General features: G+C 39.2%; 2 protein-coding genes across 2 annotated transcripts in view; one reads left to right on the forward strand and one right to left on the reverse strand.

The window, feature by feature from the left end:
• The window catches only part of mmp15b (matrix metallopeptidase 15b), a 28,588-nt gene extending 23,041 nt beyond the window's left edge, over positions 1-5,547 (reverse strand). The window contains exon 1 of the mRNA XM_053317418.1: positions 4,684-5,547. Coding sequence (XP_053173393.1) covers positions 4,684-4,803 — 120 coding nt within the window. The 5' untranslated portion in view covers positions 4,804-5,547. The remainder of the gene's footprint in view (positions 1-4,683) is intronic.
• A 3,982-nt stretch (positions 5,548-9,529) lies between these two features.
• Positions 9,530-22,066, forward strand: LOC128360343 (adhesion G-protein coupled receptor G2-like). Its single transcript, XM_053320759.1, has 14 exons — positions 9,530-9,581; positions 13,229-13,287; positions 13,413-13,485; positions 13,643-13,784; positions 15,511-15,630; positions 16,120-16,242; positions 16,377-16,422; positions 16,659-16,753; positions 18,354-18,469; positions 18,669-18,937; positions 19,229-19,325; positions 19,476-19,605; positions 19,826-19,982; positions 21,481-22,066. Exons 2-14 carry the CDS (start codon positions 13,230-13,232, stop codon positions 21,576-21,578), a joined length of 1,524 nt encoding a protein of 507 aa, XP_053176734.1. The 5' UTR covers positions 9,530-9,581; position 13,229; the 3' UTR covers positions 21,579-22,066.
• The last annotated feature ends 138 nt before the right edge of the window (positions 22,067-22,204 follow it).

Below are 22,204 nucleotides of genomic sequence, written 5' to 3' on the forward strand. Positions count from 1 at the left end.
CTCACAAGCTCTCGCAGCTCCCTCGCTCCAGACAAGAGGGTCCATTGTATTTCCTAAGATGCCTCCGAGTCCCAGGCCCAGCATGCCTGTGCACGGTGTGTGTGTGTGTGTGTGTGTGTGTGTATGTGTGTGTGTGTGTCCCAGTTAGAGAACAGCTGTCACATTCAGCCATCACATGCTGCACAGCTGAGACTGACCGCTACCGTTCCCCCCGTCAAACTTTCCCTCACTCCATCTTTGTCCTCCTTTCCCCCTCTCATGTTATCCTCCATCATATTTTTCTTGCGGCGGTCACTGTGACATTTTCAATCAAAATGTCTTTCTTCTTGTCACACACACACACACACACACACACACACACACATGGTTGGTTGATAATCCCTCTCTTTTTTTCCCCTCATTCTTCTAACCTCCCACTTGATCATTTTTTGTATCCAGACAGAGTAGGAGTTGAAGGCTCAGACCGGCCGCTGAGCACATGGATTGAAGTTGAATCAGGATCAGATTGAACTCTGCAGAGTTTTTGGCCTATGGATAAACTCTACAGTGGATGTGTGTAATGTAGTTCACACACTTTATGGATTTGATTTACCAGCTGCATGGCCCTTTGATATGTTGATTTTGTTGTTCCACACACACTCTGGCCTCCTTGGCCTGTCCTCCACCTTAGAAAATAGACTGTGTGTAGGCTACTTTATATTTCTGCCTTTTGGCTGTTTAAAAATGAATATTTCTTCAGTCACTATACAGGCTGTTGTGAGTTTGAACAAATGTCATCATCCACATAGATATGACCAACTGTGACTTCATGAAAGCAGTATTTCATTCTTCTGCTATTACATTTGGCTGGCGGTTAAGTTTAGTGGACCCATCAATAATCAGTTTTCAAATAACAGTCTCAATTTAACATAACAAATATGAGATGTTTTAACATTTTAAGATGAGCTACTAATGTCTACACTTCTTGACAGGCAGAAAGGTGCTTGTTATAATTTCCTCCAAGGCAACATAACAACATTTGTATGGAACATGCATCCTTTCTATATGAAAAATTATAAGTGCATATACTCATATGTGTGTAGTAAGTGAAATCTAGGGTGTTTAGAGCCCCCCCCCCCCCCCCCCCCCCCCCCCAAAAAAAATGGTACGGTATCGAATTACAAGCATTTGTCCTGAGACCCGAATCCTGTCCTGTTTCAATTAGTGTAGCTGCAGGCAGCATTGGAGAAGGAGTGATCTGACAGATGTGATGATGTGCACTGATACATAGAATACAATCAAATGAATTTTATGTGATGATTTGCATACCGTTACATTATATGTCATGATTTACACAGACAGTTGACTTCATGAACAAAAATAATAAAATGAAGTGCTAAGTTTAGACTTTCGCATGTTTTACTGTTTGATGACACTGAGGAGTGAATTCATAAAGAATGTAATCCAGCTGCTGATTGCACCATGAATTGTACATCATTTACAGCTGCTATCTGCCTCATTTCAAGGTGTGATTCACTAAAGATTTTGCGTTCACGATACAACAACGTAAACACACACAAAAAGTTTTGCAACTAAATGCAAACTGACCCTGTTTTGTGAGGTTTTCAGCACACAGATTGGTTAATAATGAACTGCAGGGAGCACGAAGGTCTCAAATTGGATGTATTTTGTCAACAGAGACACACACACAGCTCTCCAACAGTCACAAGTCAACTTAAATGTATTTTTTCTTCTTTTACTTCTCTAGTATTTCACATCTATAACATAATCTAATATACTGAAATGTCAAATGTTAGAATAGAGTTATTAATGTGACTCAGGCAGGTCTGAAACATGATAGATTCACGTCTGCATTGTACAATGCACATAACATGTTGTTCAGGGGTCACTAAATGCATCAGGGATTACGCAGAAGCATCAGTACTGATGTTCTGTTTGTTGTCCATAGCTGACTGCATCATACAGCAGCTGAAACGATAAGTGTGTCTCCAAACTGAGAAAGAGGCTGTGCGCATTTACGCAAGCAGTACAGCAGCACAGCAGAGGTAACTTCATTATCATCAGATCAGACAGGATCTGACAGTAATAATGTTCTGTGTTCTGCTGCACATCTACACAGGTCAGCTGTTACACTCAAGAGTCTGGACTGTTTTGTAATGAATCAGCCCTTATTGATGAATCCTGAGCTCCATCCGAGCTGTAAGGACATTTTTAAGTAGCTGAAAGTCCAAGATAAGCCTAAAACCCCCTTAAACACCTGATTCCCTCAATGTCTGACTGAAAGGTTTCCCCTTGATATCATTCAATATCAATTAAAGCCTCACAAGAAGATCTGAGGAGAGAGAGAGAGGTCGAGTGAGTGAGTGAGTGAGTGAGTGAGTGAGTGAGTGAGTGAGTGAGTGAGCTAGTGAGTGAATGAGATTGACTTGCACAACCATCTCTCTGAGGAAGCTAATCATTTCACTGTGTGTGGCTATCAGCGCTGATCTTTGTAAATTGGTTTTTGCAACAGTTTTTGCAATTTACGTGGAAAGGGGCCAATTTTGCGCCAAATGTACGGATGTTATCTGATTAACATACTTGCGATGCAGTTTGCAGTGTATTTTACCCTTTGCAGGTGCTTTGCAAATTACACATCCTCTTTTGGTCTTATTTGTGCAGGTTTAGCAGCCGCCGAAGCCACGCAATCAGTGAATGTAAGTACTGGAGACCTCGCCCACCCCCAGTTCCCCTGTCTGCTTTTCACCCACTCTTACCTCGTCACCCCACTGGAAGCTGATGCACCTTCTAAATAAAGACAGTCCTACCACGATCACACTGTTTCAATAATTCCACTTTTAATTTAAAGAACAGTGTTTTGAGCGCCTACTTGTAACAATGAAACCTCACACTCAGTAAAATTACAGGTTTCCAAGACAGCAGTCTGTTGTGCTTGTGAGAATGCTTTGTAACATGTTGATGTTATTAGGTAAATAGCTCTCCAGTAAAATAACCACAGGGGAGGAAACAATATTTCTTGAAATCGTGCACGTTCATTTCTCTCTAACAACATCTTACATTTTCACCAGTGCCAGAATATCCTGTTTGGAAAGCAGTCAAACCTTTGTTCTCCAGGCAGTTGTGCAGCTCAAATTTACTTTTGTTTGAACAGTAACTCAGTTGGAGTGGACTGTGTCCAAGGTGCACAGAAGCACTCTAAATTGTCAGAGAGATCCCTGTATGGAGCATTCTATATAGTAGCATATAAACTACAAAGTCACATATTACTCTTTCTGCTGACACATACAAACATTCAGCAACAAGTGTTTAGGAACTGCTCATTAGTCCACACATTGAGTAAACCCTCTGTCTCTTGTCTAAATACGATACACTGGCACATGAACACACAGAAACACACACACACACACACACACACACCACAACTATGTTAATACCCCCATCAGAATGTGTTGTAACCTGACTGGACCCCCCCCCCCCCCCCCCCCCCCCCTGGGGTCACTGAGTTTGGTAATGTAAGCTCACCTCTAATGACTTGTCTGTCTCACTCTGTCAAACAAACCCACAACAACAGAATCAGCAGCCCTCCCACTAATCGCCTTCTTATTGGTATAAAGTTCCCTCTTATCTCCTACATTGTCCCACAAAACAAACAAATGTGCTGGGTAGCAGCTGAGTCGGTGTAACGAGAATGCAGAGGAGGCTGGGTCAAGTTCTGACTTGATATTTTGGCACACTTTGGCATTTCCACGCTTAAGTAAACACAGAATAAATGCAAGTGTGTCCTTGGCTGTTAAAAGGGTCAGAGAAAAAAAATATTGTAAGTATTACAAAGAATAACTGGGCAAGAGGAGACATCCTGGTGGATATTTTGGACAGATGAGCCCAGCATGTTGATTCTGGTTTGTATTGTGATGATTCCTCAAATAAACAAGCTTGATTCCAAGTCGTCCACCTAAACAATGGCTCCTACAGTGACCATCAGTATTAGTAGAATGCTTTGCTTTCTTGTCTGTCCATTTACCTATGTTTTGGGGACAGGGTTCCTTACATAACAAGCATTATTTAAAAAGGGTCTGGAGACCACCAAGGATGGAATGATGGAGGTGCCCAGAAGAACAAAACAAACTGTCAGAGGTGGTCTGATAGGAGGGTAGAACATCACAGATATGAATTGTCATGAGAAGATTGTTGCTATGTGCAATGCAAAACATCTTGTTTTTGTAGACTGCACACCTCTTAACAGAAGTTGCTAACCAAATATAACACATAAAATAATAAAGTACTTGATATGAGTAAGGTAAAGCAGATGTTGTACACTGGACAGCTTTGCAATTCTGATTGGCTGGGTCACATGAAGCTATTACATAGGTGCAGTCATGCTTTCATTCTGGTTGTTTACAATGAGAAACACAAAACTTACCATTCACAACAAAGAATCTTATACATGCAAACCTATTATATTGGTTACCAGAATAATAATATTAAGAGCACTGTTAATGTAGTAGTTTATCTGACGGGAGCAAAAGCTGCTTCTGTCTGATTCACTAACTCCATGTCAATGAGTGCGCTGCTAGAATTGAATGCAACATGCAAAAGTCACCTCTATCCTCTGCTGCTTCTCAGTAGCTTTCTTTTAATAATAAGCAGCAGCAGCAGTAGTAGTGTGCGTGTGTGTCTTTTTACCTCTGAGTTGAACGCGCTGTCATCCTCTGCTCCGCGCGCCCCTAGAGCGCACAGCCACAGCGCGACGAGGGTCCGTCTCCAGAGCAACCAGAGGCAGCTGTCCCGCGAGCTGGAGGCCATCGTGGTCGGCGGTATAACACGGCGGTTATCTGTCTTTTTTGTGAGGTTTTTCTCTCGCAATATTGTCTCTTTACGAGGTAAAAAAAAGAGCAAATGAAAAGGTATAATAAAACTAACTAAGCGCTCCTACAACTTGCATCCTGGAAGAGAGAGAGCTCCATGTTCAGTTTTTACAGCCAGAGCCCCTTTATAAACGGAGCCTCCATAAATGTCGGTGAGTTGTCTTCACTCATGTGTGAGCCTGTGAGTCCGAACAGCTCTCTTCTTTTAGTATTTTCTGCACCGTCTCACCTATATGTATGTACTGTGCTGCTGTCTGTAGCGGGACATCAACGTCGCTCCCTAATTAGTCACCTTGGAAGTGCACTTTACCTAAAGCGCCTAAACGCAGCATCTACTGCAGAAACCCTTACATCAGTCATTTGCTGCTCACATGTTCATATCCAGTGGGTTGTAATAATAATAATAATAATAATGATAATAATAATGCCCAGTGAAGTGCATTTAAATTCACCCTGAGAAAGTTACAAACTGCAAACAAATCAAAAGCACAAAGTTCACCACACTTGACCGACTCCTCCGGTGGTCGCTTCAAGCAGAAAGATCGCGACCTCTCTTGTCAAAATTATATTTGACGGTTGTTTTTTGTTTTTTCTGCCCTTTAAATCCAGTTTTCCCTTTTCCCGGAGCGAATCTTCTCGGAAGCAGACACTTACTACTTACGATCAGTCCTGTCCTGTGTGTCTGTGTGCTGTCTCCCTACCGGAGCAGGACGGACAGTGATCGGCTGTTCGGGGTGTTTCGGTGCCTAAGGTGGACACATGCTCCCGTCAAGCTCTACAGCACGGTTAACGATGTGTTCCGGTCCACACTCTCAAAAATAAAAGACGAGTGTTCTGAGTATAATCAAAACCCAATGTACACATTTACTTTTCTTCTCCTGTCAACGCATGTGAGAGGTTCCCTGTGTCTTTCACAAGCATTAACAGCATTAGGATAATGTGGGAAACCTTTTGCAATTCTGACTTGTTTATCTTATTTACATATAAATCCAGTACATTATGAAATACCTGAGATGTTTCCTTGTTAAATTAAAAGACAATTTTTGGATATTGCACTAGTTTTTAGGCTTAGAAATACCAAAACTTTCTGAAATGTACCTGTAGTTTTTAGATTAAGAAACTAGTAGTCTGTATGTTCACATGTAATTTGAAACAGTAGCCTATAACTTACACAGTACGCATATACTAGTTAGCTTTAACATAACTGAATAGAAAAAGAGATAAATGTTAGTTATCCCACATTAGTCAATGTCCCACCATACACTCATCCACCCTATATCCCAGACACATCTAAGTAACATATACCACTACCAGCAATGACAATCCAATCAACCCAAAAATGGAAAAATCTAAAAATAATAATAATAAACACATTAATAAAACAACTAGAAAAAAGCTAGATACCTCTGATCACTTTAAGAGAATACTGTATCTGCAAACTGCAAAAGCACCCATGAATTTTATTTTATTTTGAAGGTACATTTTCCGGCTGACTTGAGGAGCTGACCACTACAAGGGATATGGAGGGAGGAGGTGGAAGTGAGGAGGGGAGGGAGCAGAGAAAGAGGCAGCAAAAACATGACCCTCCCCCCTTGTGTTTTATAGCTCCACCACAATGAGGTGACAGACCACATCTCTCTCTCTCTCTCTCTCTCTCTCTCTCTCTCTCTCTCTCTCTCTCTCTGTCAACACACACACACACACACACACACACACACACACACACACACACACACACACACACACACACACACACACACACACACACACTTTACAGTTTAAGTAGCTATCCTTGTTAGGACATTGCATAGCTTTTCATTCATTGTGGACAGCTTAACCCAAACCTTAACCTTTAACCAGTACCTTCAAAAATATTCTTCCTCATTAGGACCAGGCTTTAGTCCCTATGAGGACTGCTGGGGCGGCTGTGGTGATCCACTTATCGGAAGATCGGTGGTTCAATCCCCAGCTCTAACAGTCTGCATGTCAAAGTGTCCTTTGCCAAGACACTGAACCCCAAATTGCTCCGCCAGTGTTGTGTGTGTGTGTGTGTTTGTGTGTGTGTGTGTGTGTGTGTGTGTGTGTGTGTGTGTGTGTGTGTGTGTGTGTGTGTGTGTTGTGTGTGTGTGTGTGAATGGATGAATGTTGGCATATTGGCATATATTGTAAAACACTCTGAGTGTTTGGAAGACTAGAGAGGTGCTATGGTAGTGCAGTTATTTACCATTACTGGTTGTGATAAGGTCACTGTTTATACCAGAAAATGAGGTAAGAAAAATGTGTGCGGACACAAATACACACATACACATGCACACGCACAAACACACAGGCACACAATCTGAATATAACTGGAAAGCCTGATAAGACTCATTATTTATTAACCAATATGAAATTGTTGTTACTCACAGCCACACACACACACACACACACACACACACACACACACACACACACACATTCACATGCACACCAATACACACATCTGTTCACTTCCAGTCTTTGCAATATGTATAAGCAATAATAAGCACATTAACCATTAAGTGTATCTTTTTTTTGCAAATCATTTTGTAATGCATAGGAAAAAAGGTAAGGTGTGTGTGTGTGTGTGTGTGTGTGTGTGTGTGTGTGTGTGTGTGTGTGTGTGTGTGTGTGTGTGTGTGTGTGTGTGTGTGTGTGTGTGTGCGTGCGTGTGTGTGTGTGGGTGTGTGCGTGTGTGTGCGTGTGTGTGTGTCCAGGTCAGGGGGAAGCACCTGTCGTCACCACAGACAGCAGAGAATGGTTCTACCTATTTTGACCGACCCTCTCATTTCCTCTGTCTCTGTGTGATGGAGACTGCAGAGAGACATGTCTACATCGTTAGATCCCTATCAACGGATGCTTTTTGGGGCTATAGCAAGACAGTGTGTCAAAACAGCTCACTGATCTTTGTAGCCCGAGGTCAGTAAATGGGAAGCGGTGCTATAGTCTTCTGAACATCCACAGAGGTTGTGCTGGTAAAACTTCTGCTAAATATTTGTGCATCGGTACGTGTTGTAAATTCTAATGTCTCCCAGCTGGTGTTTTAGATCAACAAACACAAAAAGGTTTAACATTTTAAAGCGATTCCATGTGGGATAAAGGCAAAACGCAGCAGTAGATCAACAGTCATTCTGCTAAACGTAGGAGTTTGACACCATGGAAATCCCCATCCCAGTAATTTAGCATGTTGACATTTTTGCTGATGATTTAAAATGCTACTTTTTACAAACAGAAAGGGCTTCTTTATCACCCAGGTTTTCTCACTATGTCATAATGAGTAACAACACCTACTGTGTGTGAGTCATTGTGCTTCAGTGAGCACTTTGTATCCAGGTGAGCACTGTGTGAGGGTTCATCACCACCATCAGTCATCGCAACTGTCTTGGCATCAACCAAACAAATACAGGGAAATCCCCCGCTAACATACTCTATCCTGACCCATTTAAAAAAAAATGTCTATTTCATTTTTATTCTTTAGTTGGTAAACTGGGAAACAGTAGTAGTCAAATTAATAAATCCACCATCCAGTCATAAGAGAATTCAAGTCCTACATTTTGGATGGAAAATATACATAATAATGTAGGCCTATAAAAACAATAGTGACAACAAGAAGAAAGAAAAAGTAGAAATATTAGATAATGATGAATGAATATAGCATTTAAAAAGAAAGAAAGAAAAGTAATTCTGTCTTTCTGATATGTTGACCACCTGGCAAATAAGCCACCTGCATGCCCAGCTTGTAAACGTACTGATGGATAAAACATTATGTGTAACACACACACACACACACACAGAGACACACACATTCCTGCAGACTGTCACAAAGCTACAGGTGGGACCATAAACACATTTGAGTATTAGAATTACACAGATGGCACTGAAGTCTTGCTCCAAACACCATCACTTCATCTTCAGGTCAAATGGGTTGGGCAGCTGACTCAGGCATTTAATTTGCATTCTTAATTACCTTTAAAAAAGAAAAAAAGGGGGGGGAAACAAGTTAATGGCAAATGGGTGTGAGATTGATTAAGATATGTTAGGTGGGAATTTGTTTTATTGAATGTCATAATAAAAATGTCATTTAAAAAAAGAATGGGTGTAAGAGGTGTATGATTTGTAATAGAGATCCAGATAATCATGTGGAAGGCTAATTTGTTGACCACCATCCAATTTGCAGTTACCAATTCTTATCTGATTTGGTTCAGGTTTTCATGCATGTAGTAATAGAGGAGAAGAAATCGCTACATGTGCCTGGTTTTACTTGTTTGTTATGTGCTACTGCCCTCTGTAGGTAGGAGTAGTGACATACAGCTATGAGACAATAGTCACACTAGTAAGCTGCTGTGAAATAAAGGATAACATGACTTCTAAACGAAACTACAATTTTAAAAACTGAATGCATAAAGAATACATGTGCAGTGTCCACTTAATCTTTTTTAAAGATTTAATGCAAGTTCATATCCACTGTAGGTTCAGTGGTGACAGAAGAGTTACAGCAGATATTTTTAGCTTTCAGTCTGTTGCTGCTTCCTGTTTTTCTCATGATGTCATTTACATGTATATCTGCTTTTTTCCAACTTCCTACGAAGGTTATTTGATTTCAACAGGTTTTTTCACTTTTCTATTTCCTGCTGTCACATCAGCAGTGTCTGTCTCTACACAAGCAAGCCTTTTACAAGGACTCAGAAACATACAAAGGTAGGCAACTTTTAACTCTGTTCTGATCAGATGCACCTAATTTAGCAGACTATATTAGACCTGTGAAATAAATGTATAGAAGTGACTTGTATAAACATACGTGTCATATATATATATATATATATATATATATATATATATATATATATATATGTATTAATGTTTCTCTCTGTGTGTGAGTGTGAAAGGTTTGAATACTCTACATACATTTTAACAAATGAATCACAGCTTTCATACCAAAAAGATGCAAAACAAAGTACTTCACAGATGAAAAAGTACACATACAAAGATAGATGCAATGGAAAGGAACATTAACAACAAAGTAGAGATGTTTTTATTTAACAAGATCAAAATACAAAGTCTTTATGAAAGTGAATCAGTGTTCTTCCTTTGACTGAGGAAAACTTATTTATATATATATCATGTATTCTGGACCTAAACCATTCAGTGATTTGTAGACCAGTAACAGAACTTTAAAATCTATTCTATAGCTGACTGGGAGCTGTAAAGACTTTAGAACTGGAGTAATGTGTTCTGATCTCTTTGTTCTGGTTAAAACTGGAGCTGCAGCGTTCTGAATGAGCTGCAGCTGTTTAATGCTTTTTTGTGGGAGTCCAGTCAGAAGACAGTAGTCGAGTCTACTTGAGATGAAAGCATGAATCAACTTCTCCTGGTCTGTTTCACTCTGGATATGTTCTTAAGCTGAAAGAAGGCTGTTTTGGTGATTGAGGTCAAACACACTGAATCATTGTAAGCTAAGTTGTTATAACTGCAGTGTTATAACAGAATGGGTTTTTTTTAATGTTGATCCACTGCTCTTGTGCTGATGCTGCTTGGAATAATATACTCTGCAAAGGAAATTAAAAAACATTTCCATCCATATATCAGAAGAATCCAGCATTAATTCAATCTTTTAAAAAGTATCTGTCTCTTAGTGGGTAGCGGCGGGTGGCACTACCATCTGGTGTAGCCCCACTGGCTGTGTCAGACACAGATGTTGGCGTCGGGCTTGAAAACAGTTCAGTTTGTGAATCAGCTGAGGTAACACCAGCAGAAGTGGGCTCTCCAGCATCTGCTGTGTCCTGGGTGCATGTAAGTTGAGTTGGGCTAACCTGCAGGCCAGGTTCAGCACAGCTCACCGGTAGAGTTCCTTCAGGTGCGGCAGCTCCAGCAAGCAGCTGGTCCACGTGTCTCCTCCAGACAATGTCCTCACAGGTCCGGACAGTATAAGATACAGGGCCGGTCTGTGCTATGACAGTAGCAGGAACCCATTTCGGACCGTTGGTGTAGTTACGTGCAAGTACCTGATCACCTGCGTGGAAAATCCTTTCCTTTGATCTTGATTTGCGTCTCTCCACTTGTGCTTGTTGCTTTTGTAGCACAGTCTCTTTAGTGTCAGGTGGTCTCAGAAGGTCGAGGCTGGTACGGAGCTGTTTCTTCATGAGGAGTACTGCAGGAGCAACTTTTGTGGTTGAGTGTGGAATGTTTCTGTAGGAGAGCAGGAAACTGTTCAGCCGCTGATGGAGGGAGCCTTGTCCCTGGGAGGCCTTTAAAGCGTGTTTCATGCTTTGAACAAATCTCTCTAAACTCATTTTTGAAGTGCAATTTTATTTATTTTTTTGAGAAGACTGAGAAGGCTTAGTTGAAGCAAATAGAGCTATGTGTCGTCTGCTCAGTAGTGGAAACATATTTTATGTGTGTGAATAATAGAAGCTAATGGCAGCATGTACAGGCAGAAAAGAATGTGGCTGAACCTCAACCACACATTACATAAAACATTTACTCTTTCTCAACACAACTACCCAAGCGAAACAACAGAAACCAGACTGAATTACTTCCAGAGCTGGCGCCACGGAAGTCACACAGCTGAAGATGAACTGATTTCTTAAGTATTTCTACTTAAAACCAATAAGTTGGAAATTGGTCTAAAGTTATTCATGTTTCTTTGGAGTGCTTTTCCTCAGAAGAGGCCATACCAAAAAAAGCTGGAGGGAAATGTGTTAATGCGCACTACTGTAGTTCCGGTGACAAGCTCTCACAGATGCCTTAAAGAACGGGTTCACAAATGTTCAAGTCTTTCTTTAAAATAACGTGACAAATGAATGCTGGAATAGGTTTTTCTTGCTGTAATCATTCCTCCTCTTCATACTGACCATTTTCTTAATGCACTTGCAATATAAGTGATGGGGGACACAATCCACAGTCTTCCTTATATGTAAAAATGTATTTAAAAGTGAATTTGCAGCTAATATGAATCTTCAGTCCAAAATGAGTCAAATCAAGTATCTTTCAACAGTCTGTTTTAGTGCCAAAGTCCCTCTCTTTATTTATACATTCACCACAACCCAACAGGGAAATACTGTCCAAGTAAACACAAAAAGGAAAGCCCCATGTAAGATTCAGTCAAACTTTTTAAAGGCGTCTTTGCACAAAATGACAGCTATTGCATGGTGTCGTGGGAAGATGTAGTAGACTTAAGGGAAGATGCTACTACTACATTGTAACAGATACTTTTTAAAAGATTGAATTAATGCTGGATTCTTCTGATATATGGATGGAAATGTTTTTTTATTTCCTTTGCAGAGTATATTATTCCAAGCAGCATCAGCACAAGAGCAGTGGATCAACATTAAAAAAAAACCCATTCTGTTATAACACTGCAGTTATAACAACTTAGCTTACAATGATTCAGTGTGTTTGACCTCAATCACCAAAACAGCCTTCTTTCAGCTTAAGAACATATCCAGAGTGAAACAGACCAGGAGAAGTTGATTCATGCTTTCATCTCAAGTAGACTCGACTACTGTCTTCTGACTGGACTCCCACAAAAAAGCATTAAACAGCTGCAGCTCATTCAGAACGCTGCAGCTCCAGTTTTAACCAGAACAAAGAGATCAGAACACATTACTCCAGTTCTAAAGTCTTTACAGCTCCCAGTCAGCTATAGAATAGATTTTAAAGTTCTGTTACTGGTCTACAAATCACTGAATGGTTTAGGTCCAGAATACATGAATGACATGTTAGTAGAATATAAACCCAGTAGAGCTCTGAGATCTACTGACTCAGGTCAGATAGTTGAGCCCAGAGTTCAAACTAAACATGGTGAAGCAGCTTTTACACAACTGGAACAAACTAGCAGCAGAACTGAAATCATTTTTAAATCCAAGTTAAAAATATTTCTCTTCTCCTGTGCTTATGATTGAGCTCTTTTAAAGCACTTTACATTTTAATCTTTCATTTGCACTCTATGTCCTTTTAATGATTTTAAAGCAAATCATTATTTTATGCTGCAATCTTATATTTAATGCTCTATTCTAGCATTTTATTTCTCTCTTTCTATTTTTCTGTACTTTGTTTTTATTATTAGTGTGTGTGTGTGTGTGTGTGTGTGTGTGTGTGTGCGTGTGTGTGTGTGTGTGTGTGTGTGTGTGTGTGTGTGTGTGTGTGTGTGTTTCTGTTTTATCTAAAGCACAGTGAGTTGCCATTGTGTGTGAAATGTGCTATATAAATAAAACTGCCTTACCTTGCCTTGCCTTACATGACTGATCTGGTGTCTAATCAGATTACATGTCTATTTCTGTTAGTAAAAAAGTTGACAGTTTTTTTGCTCTAAATGAATTCTCTGTATGTCTTGTTGCATTTAACAGGATGAAGTGGTGGTTCCTCTACTGGCTGATCCAGTCTTTGGTGTCTCATATCCTAACTGGTAAAAAATCAAGTCATGATTCAGATGATTCTTTTTGTTTTGTTTTGTTTTGTTCTTTCTTTGTTTTTTGGAATAATGCCATTTGTGTCTGTCTTAATAATCAATAAATCTTTAATTTATTACAGGATATGATCCCATGGATTGTATGATCAGAGCAGATTCATATTTGACAGAATCTCAGTCCGACAGCACTATCAAGTAAGCATTTTAAAGATTCTACATATATATAAAAAAAACACTTTTATATCTATTGGGATATTTGTGATCTGATGAAATTTTAAGCTAAGGCATTCTATGTTAAAAGAAAACACACAGATGTACAGTATGTTCATAATTTCTCATCTTTTCCCACAAGAGCTGTGGAGAGGCTAGAAGATTGTCTAGATAAAGCACAAGTCACTGAGAACACACCCATATGTTTTGGTCGTTTTGTGGCCTTCATGCACAAACCCAAAGGCCCCTTCAAAGGCCTCAAGTTGTATGCCAGTGAGACTGAGGTAAGGATAAAGCCATCCACTCAAAAAAACACATCACATTCATTTTCTGAAGTTGTTTGTACTTACTCTAAATCTGACTTTAAGATGTGTATCTCCAAGCAGGATTTTGACATCACAACTAGACTGGAGCCAATCGTGGTCCAGTATAAAACTTACACAGGTGTGATGTGGAAACAAGAAAGGCCTCATTCTAACGATCTATAGCGCATGGCGTGAAGCGCGTGGCGCAAGTGCCTTTGGTGCCCTTTCGCTGGTGTCATCAGCTGATTTAATAAACAGTGAGTGGCTGTGCGTAATGGTACTGCGCTCTGTGCAGCATCTCAGAGGCTACAGACTTATCAACATATCAGTCGTTTAGTATAAACAGCTGTGAATAAGAGACGCTGTAAGAATCACCCATGTTCATTAACAGATTAATACAGATGTTTTAACCACAGATGTTCAGATGCGGAGCGTCTTTCCTCCAGAAGAAGACGTTGTTCACAAAAACACCAGCAACACTTTTTGTTGCATATTTTCACGTCTCCTCCCGTCATGTCACCATGCATGCAGCTGCACCACACAGACGTCGTGGTGCTTTGTTTTAATTTATTTATCATTTAATTACAATTTCGGTTGTCTTTAAAATGGTCTTGTTCAGCCATGGAGTAACTTAGGACTATCCGCAGCGGCACTCTCCAAAAAACAGTGGCTCATTCTCATCTAAAGTGTTATTTTTAACAAATAATTAAATCTGATAAATATTATGACTAATTTATATGACATGTATTTTTAATATGTTGATGTAGGTTACATCATAATACGAATTTACATTGTGGTCCTTTTATTTGTAATGTGTTGCATGTTTGTGTGCTGCTGCGCGTCCGTGCGTAACAAGCACAGTGTCTGCGCGCTACTCACCCGCTTATAGGAGTATATTGGACTCTTGATGATGCACACTTTAATAACAATGACATAATGCACCAATGACTTTAGACCTGTTTTTTTTGGGGGGGGGGGGGGGTTGTTTTGTTTTTAATGGTCAATAGCGCAATCGCTTTCCTCTGCCTCAAGATAGCAACGCGCCACCAATGAACTTGACGACACTTCATTTTGAAACCAACACTATCTATAGGTGCACAGACGGGTGCAAGTGCATTTGTTATTTCAGGGCGCAGGGCGAGAAAATGACAACTGCGCCTTGGGAAACTAACAAAGACACATGTGCCACGCCCGCCATCCGCTGTGCGCCCACCGCAAGATGTATACTGTAGCTTTTCACAACAAATATTAAACACATTAATTGATATGTTTATCTATCCTGCATGAATATGAGGAGTCTGGTGTGAGTTACAGACAATTACAAGTCAATTATACCTTTTTTTTGGAGAGTGGTTGAAGTACTGTAGAGCTCTTATATATAACCACCAACAATACTTTTTCACCAATATCTAATCATTAGCAGGATTACACAATCACATCATATAATTACTCATACTAAATAGTTTTATGTATAAGTTTGTCAGAGGTCAGTGTCAACTGAAGAGCAGTGACTCCACTCTCTATAAGTGAGTGGATTTTCCTCTGCAAGCTGAATCTGTGAAACCAGGCCTTCTGACTACAACCTTGTTTGCAAATTCAAATTTCTTGCTTGATTTCAGTTAAAACACATGTAACTGTGACTGTGACAAATACTGACATGCAGTTGTTCTCTTCTTATTTTTGGCTCTGTGTTTGTGATGTAAAGGCCATGTCAGAGAAGGCTGTGGCTAACAGTACGCTGAGTGTTCAGCTGCCCAGTGAGTTGGACGTTGGATCAAACAACTCGATTGTGTTCTGTGTGCTTACCTGGCCTGAAAAACAGGGGGTAAGAGACTACACTTTTTATGTATTGTATATATATTTTCATATGAATTGCAATTTCAACTTAACCTAAACTACTACTCTCCATTCTGCATGGTTTAAGTCCAATTAGGATTAATAATAATAATAATATGAGCATGAAAAAACATAATTACTAATTAGGAATTTACTTGAAAGCTGCCTGATCTCTTGTGTAAGACTGCACACAGACTCAGGCTAGTGACTAAAAAAAATATGGCATTTACTGCTGCATCTATTTTAAAATCACACTTTGCTTTTGCTTTCATTGTTGCTCTCTGCCATATTATGCAAAACCTACTGTAAGTTTAATGCAAATTTAGACACGTCTTTTGAAGGACAATGGGTACTTTAAAGCATGCATTGGACATAGGATAGGTGATGTCTGGCAGTTTTGAGTAATGTTAACATTTCACCCAGTAATTGTCTTGGATGAACTGTCAAACTAATGAACTGAATGTTTGTTTTACTGTAGCACATATGGGGATCCCCAGGTGTGGTGCATGGGAGCAAACTGATTGGCCTGAGTGTGGGGAAGACTATTTCAGGACTACAGGAGCGTGTTAACATCACCATGAATCTTACCATGGGCGTAAATGTAACTAAAACTTCATTATACGCATCATTTGCCATAAGTTTACCTTCTATAACTTTAGGTTTTCGTGTCTTTTGCACAATCATGAAAATATGTCTATAAACTTGATGTAAACTTGGTATATTGCTGCATCACAGGAGACTGAAGAACCCAGTTGTGTGTTCTTTAATTTTACAGAAGAGAGTGAGTAACTAATATCAAATCATATAATTTTTTTTCACATTTATGAAAATATTGCATTCATTTGGTTATTTGTGGCATCTGCAAAAGGACGTTCATTCAAATGTGATGGCAGCATTTGTATAAAGAAGTAATGTGTGTTTATGTGTGTGTGTGTGTGTGTGTGTGTGTGTGTGTGTGTGTGTGTGTGTGTGTGTGTGTGTGTGTGTGTGTGTGTGTGTGTCTGTTTGGCTCATCAGAATACAGCAGTAACGGCTGCCTAACATTGTGGAAACGAGGTCAGAGTCAGGTCACCTGTTCCTGTGACCACCTCACATACTTTGGCGTGCTCTTGGTAGGAACGGCAATCACAGCAGAGTAGTTGAACACTTATTGAGAGAAAAGCATGTTTTTTATCCATGTTGGGTTGCAATTAACAATTATTTTCATTATCAATGTATCTGTCAATTACAAATTTACAGATGATTGTTTTGTCTACAAGAGTAATTTCAGAGTACCTGTGACATTGTGTCTGACCAGCAGGTTAAAACCCAAATATATTCAGCTAACAGTGAAGTAGGCTAAAGCATATAAATCCTCACATTGGAAAAGCTGGAAACAGGAAATGTTTGGTAGTTTTATCTAAATAATTAAGAAACAATGAAGTTTCCAGTCAATTTTCAGTCAATAGACTAATAAAAAAATTGACTAATACTTGCAGCTCTACATCAGTATGTGTTAATATTACATATATTTCAATCATTAAAGGGATAGTTTGGGTTTTTTGACATGAAGTTGTATGACGTCCTCACCATCATTGTCGTGCATCAGCAGTGGCTTTTCCCCTACTGCGAGCTGTGAGTGGAGTTCTGGCCGACTTTTGGTGTTGAAGAAAGTAGTTCCGGCTAGATTCTGGGGTCACAAAGATAAAGCGTTTTGCTTCGAAAAACAATATGTGTTCAAAAGAGTAATACATTTGCATCACAAAATCGTTGTCTGTAAAAAAGTCAGACCTCACAATCACCTGGCACTATTTTCCCTCCCTTCGTATCACTGCGCTCTGCCACCTGTTGACAGCTGGGCACCTTTCCATCACCTGTTTCGCGGTGACAACGATTTAGTGATGCAAATGTATTACTGTGGGGGAAAAGCCACTCCTGATGCACAACACTGATGGTGAGGATGTCATACAACTTCATGTCAAAAAACCTGAAGTATCCCTTTAAGTATAAGGATTAAGTATATGATTTAATTATCAATGATCAACTAAACAGATTAAGTCACTCATATATCCTCTCTATATAAAGCCAAACAGCGACTACAGTGCCTAACCATGAATCCAAAATGTTGCATAAATTACTGAAAATATAAGTGTGGCTATAACAAATATAATATACTGTATAGTGGATAACAACATGACCCCCCCCCCCCCCCCCATCTCCTCTTTAACTATGACTACAAAACATATCCTTAATAAATACTAAGTTAACTACTAATGTTTCAATAGTTCAGGAATGACAGGAAATACTGTATTCCACTTGCATTGCTGTCTATCAACATGTTGTTCTTGATGCTACCACTAGTTGACACTAAAGTAAAAGAAATAAATACTGAATAGTCTGGAATACTTAGTAATCATTATGCATTGTAGTGATTCTACTATGGGATTATTATTACTAATCCACAGCATGTAAGAAGCAAGTGAATGTAAAAAGCTAATGGAGGTAGAGAGGTAGAGGTTTCATGTACTTTTAGCCAGCATGATTAAAATAGTATTTTGAAAGCTTCTTGTGAATCATAATCAGAAAATGATCTAATAACTGTGGTTTCCTGTAACTATATTAGTGAACCACATTTCCTGACATGCAGTGCAGCAGTTATATAAGAAGCATAAGTAACTAAATGTGATAATAGTAATGTGTATGTCAAAAGAAGAATATGTATTTGCTTCACAGGTTTCAGCTTCCCTCTCACCTACAAACCAGAAGGTCCTCACATACATCAGTCTGATTGGCTGCAGCATTTCTCTCTTCGCCCTCGTCATCACTGTTCTGCTCTTCATCTCAAAAAGGTTGTTTATTCCTCTGACTTTCATTATACTATTATCTCATACAATTTCTTCTTTATATTATCCTTCTTTTTTTCTTTCTTTCATCAATCCATCCATCCTATACTTCCACTTTATTTTCAACTGGATGCTTCTGTCCTTCCTTTCTTGCCTTAATGTGCCCATAAAATCTGCCTATCATCAATTGTCCTCTGTCCGACAGAAATATCCGTGGAGATGTGTCTATGAAGGTCCACATCAACCTGGCCATTGCCCTGATCCTCCTTAACCTGCACTTCCTCCCTAGTGACATAGTCGCATCAAATTCCTCCCGTGGGGTTTGCCTCTACATGGCGCTTTTGCTTCACTATTCCCTGCTGGCCACCTTCTGCTGGATGGCTGTGGAGGGTTTCCACCTCTACCTTCTCATAGTCAGGGTCTTTAACATCTATGTACGGAAATATCTGCTCAAACTCAGCTTGGTGGGATGGGGTGAGTAAAGTCAAAGCATAATTTGAATAAAGCTAGTATTGTACAGTATAGAAGGGTTGTTTATTTTTATATGTTCTGCAACACTGTGGTCAAATATTCTGCCTTTATGATCGGGATAATCCACCTCTTGTAAACAAATTCAATAAAAACTGAACATCATGAAAAAAGGATTTATTACAGATCCAGTGTATTATGCTGCCTTAGTTTTGGTAAGTGAGTGCAAGCCTCAGTTGGTAATGTTGTGACCTTTATATGAGAGGATCAATTCTTCCCTTCATCCTTGTGTTGCAGGTGTTCCTGCAGTCATCGTGTCCCTGGTTGTCATCATAGACACAGATGCTTATGGCCGTGTTCCTCTCGACTCATCTGAACCCAACAGCACTGCAATGTAAGAGAGAACCAGGAACAACAATTACAAGCACATTCAGACAATAAAAGGCTTATAATTAACTCTTTTTATAGTTAAGCATTTTGCATGTGCAGTAATAGTGTAACTTACAGAATTTACATGTGACTTCTCCTCTCCCTCTGTTTGTAGATGCTATATAGGCAATGACATTGTGAAGATGGTAACTACAGTAGGGATGTTCGGCTTGGTGTTTAGCTTTAACCTGATTATGTTTGGGGTGGCAATCAGACGTGTTGTCAGCCCCCACCATATCAAAAAGGTACAATCTGCACTCTTTGCACTCTGCTGCTCTTGTTTTGATACACATACAGGTCTCTGTTTGCTATTAAGATAACTTTTCATTTGATGATTTTCATTCATTTAAATCATGGCTGCACTTACAGTCTGTACAGTCTGTTTTCAGGCACTGTCCTGAAAAGCTGTTTTAGACTTTCTGATTGTCTATAACTTCGTAATGCTATTGCACTGTATTTGGCAAGTTTGGGCAGACAGACCGTGACAGAGCCAAGCGAGACATCTGCACCCTACTGGGAGTCTCCACTTTGCTTGGCATCACCTGGGGCTTGATCTTCTTTTCATTCGGCCACCTGACTACTCCTGGCCTCTATCTCTTCTGCGTCATTAATTCACTGCAAGGTCTGTATAACCTGCTTCCTGGTGTTCAGCTCTGTTCTGTACTGATGTTAGTGTGAACATGACAAAAAAAGGGTTACATGAGGCAAATCTGTGGAGTACAGTATATGCAGAAATGAGGGTAGTACCAATGGGAAATTTATATTCATGTTACATTCAGGATGTCGCACAACTTGTGTAATTACCATCACTACAACCAGCTACAGAAAGTTACTACACATGTTTGCACAACCTACCTTGGCTGAAAGAGAAACTGTAATGGTTTGTCCTTGCTGGGGATTTCCCAGTGTGAATAAGTCAAATGTATACAGTTGAGCATAGTTTGCTTCTAATGTACCATTAAATGACCAAAGTCTCTGGACCGTTAAACATTACAGATACAACAGATACTGATCCCTGTTGCATAATGACAACATCACACTGGTGTCAGCAGCTTTTTTCTATTGGTGGGCAAAGCAAGCAACTTAAATACATAAACCACATTGTGCTGTGAATACTTATATAATAACTTCAACAGAAAGTGGACCTATTATGCTTTTCCTTATTTTCAGTTATATTTATGTTATAATGATGCCAACATACCAACATAGGCAAAAATCAAATAATGAGGCAAAGGTATATGTAGAAGTAATCCCTGTGAGTGTTTTTTCATTACATAGTGGGGCAAAGTAAAATAAGTTTAGCTGTTGGAGGTGTGCAGCTCATCTGTTGCTCTTCATCAAACATCATCGTCACTGTGGCAGTTTCTGCTTGTACTATTCCTCCCTGCATTCATTCTAAATGATCAGCTGAACAAACAGCTCCAAATATCTTCATATATTGCTATGTCAACCAGTTTTAGCGCGGTTAACAAAGCTCCTCTAATTCAGTGAGGAAAACGTAATTTCCTGTAAATTCGTCACAATAAGGGTTTTCTCTTATTTAGTCATCTAAAAGCTTTTATCTTGAAGCAATAAAGCAGGAAATGTTGGATTTTCATCAGTGGTAAGTTAACACTATTCTGACAATAAAAAAAGGAGTGAAAAGAGCCAGTATAAGATAAATAAGTAGTTTTTTAAATTGTGAATGATGCAAAGCTACTCTGGTGGCGTCCCAGAATAAAAACTACAGAGCTGGAAATGAGCATAACAGGTCCCTTTAAGTAGGATCATCATTCATTTTTAATGGGGTGCTTTTATATAGTCGTATTGGTACTTTTACTTGAAAAACATATAAGAGTACTTCTTCCACCACTTGCCATTTTACTATACTTATATATATATATATATGTATATTCTACACTACTATGAATAGAGCATAAGAGTAAAACACATGCTTGGTTATGGAGGATTTTGACCAAACTATTTGTATACTGATTAACAGTGAGCTTCCACAATGTCTCTTCTGTTTTGTCGTTTGTCAGAGGTATTTGCATGATTTGCATGATCATCTCCCCCACTACCCATCTACCTTCTCTCAACATTCTCACAACATTTCATTTTATTTTCTTTGACTCTTGCAGGTTTCTTCATCTTTCTGTGGTTCGTCATGTCTTTGAGAAAGATTGGACACCCATCTACTACTAAGAGCATTGAAACACGTAGCACCAACAGCCGTTGATACTGACAACACACTCAGATATTTGGTGTCCGCATGTGTGTGTGTGTGTGTGTGTGTGTGTGTGTGTGTGTGTGTGTGTGTGTGTGTGTGTGTGTGTGTGTGTGTGTGTGTGTGTGTGTGTGTGTGTCAGAAGGATTCATACTGTGATTATGTTACTTGTAATTATGTACTATAATTATTATTCATACTTACGAGTGAAATGTCCACCACATAGCAAACGTTCTCACCAGTCATGTAATGTTATATGTCTAATATTAAAATGTAGGTTTCCTCATCTAAAGATAAGGTTGAATGTTATCCAAACATGCAGTGTGTGGGAATGGCAAGATAGTGATAACATTTGTCAAAACAAGTGTATTTATTTGCAGATTTGTAAAAAGAGTGTTCACAAGTAGGAAACTTTCAAATGTATATTTTTATGAAAAATTATTTGTGTCTTTATTTTCCCTAAGCAGATCTATTTTGTAATATCTCAAATAAAAGTTTTATCATGTATATATTTCAGACATTTTTTCTATTTTTTTTCTATTCTTTTTTCTATTAGAACAGTGCAACATCTGTTACATGTAGATTTACATAAACAGTAATAAAAGTTATGTCTTGTACATCTTTTAGTGGGTTTCTGG

This window comes from Scomber japonicus, chromosome 1, assembly GCF_027409825.1.
Source record: "Scomber japonicus isolate fScoJap1 chromosome 1, fScoJap1.pri, whole genome shotgun sequence".
NCBI lineage: Eukaryota > Metazoa > Chordata > Actinopteri > Scombriformes > Scombridae > Scomber > Scomber japonicus.

Excerpts from the sequence above, each read along its gene's own strand:
- LOC128360343 (XM_053320759.1), top strand. The coding sequence starts at position 13,230 with ATGAAGTGGTGGTTCCTCTACTGGCTGATCCAGTCTTTGGTGTCTCAT. Across the intron at positions 13,785-15,510 it reads TGTATGCCAGTGAGACTGAG|GCCATGTCAGAGAAGGCTGT; the intron begins GTAAGGATAAAG and ends TGTGATGTAAAG. Across the intron at positions 19,606-19,825 it reads GCCCCCACCATATCAAAAAG|TTTGGGCAGACAGACCGTGA; the intron begins GTACAATCTGCA and ends GTATTTGGCAAG.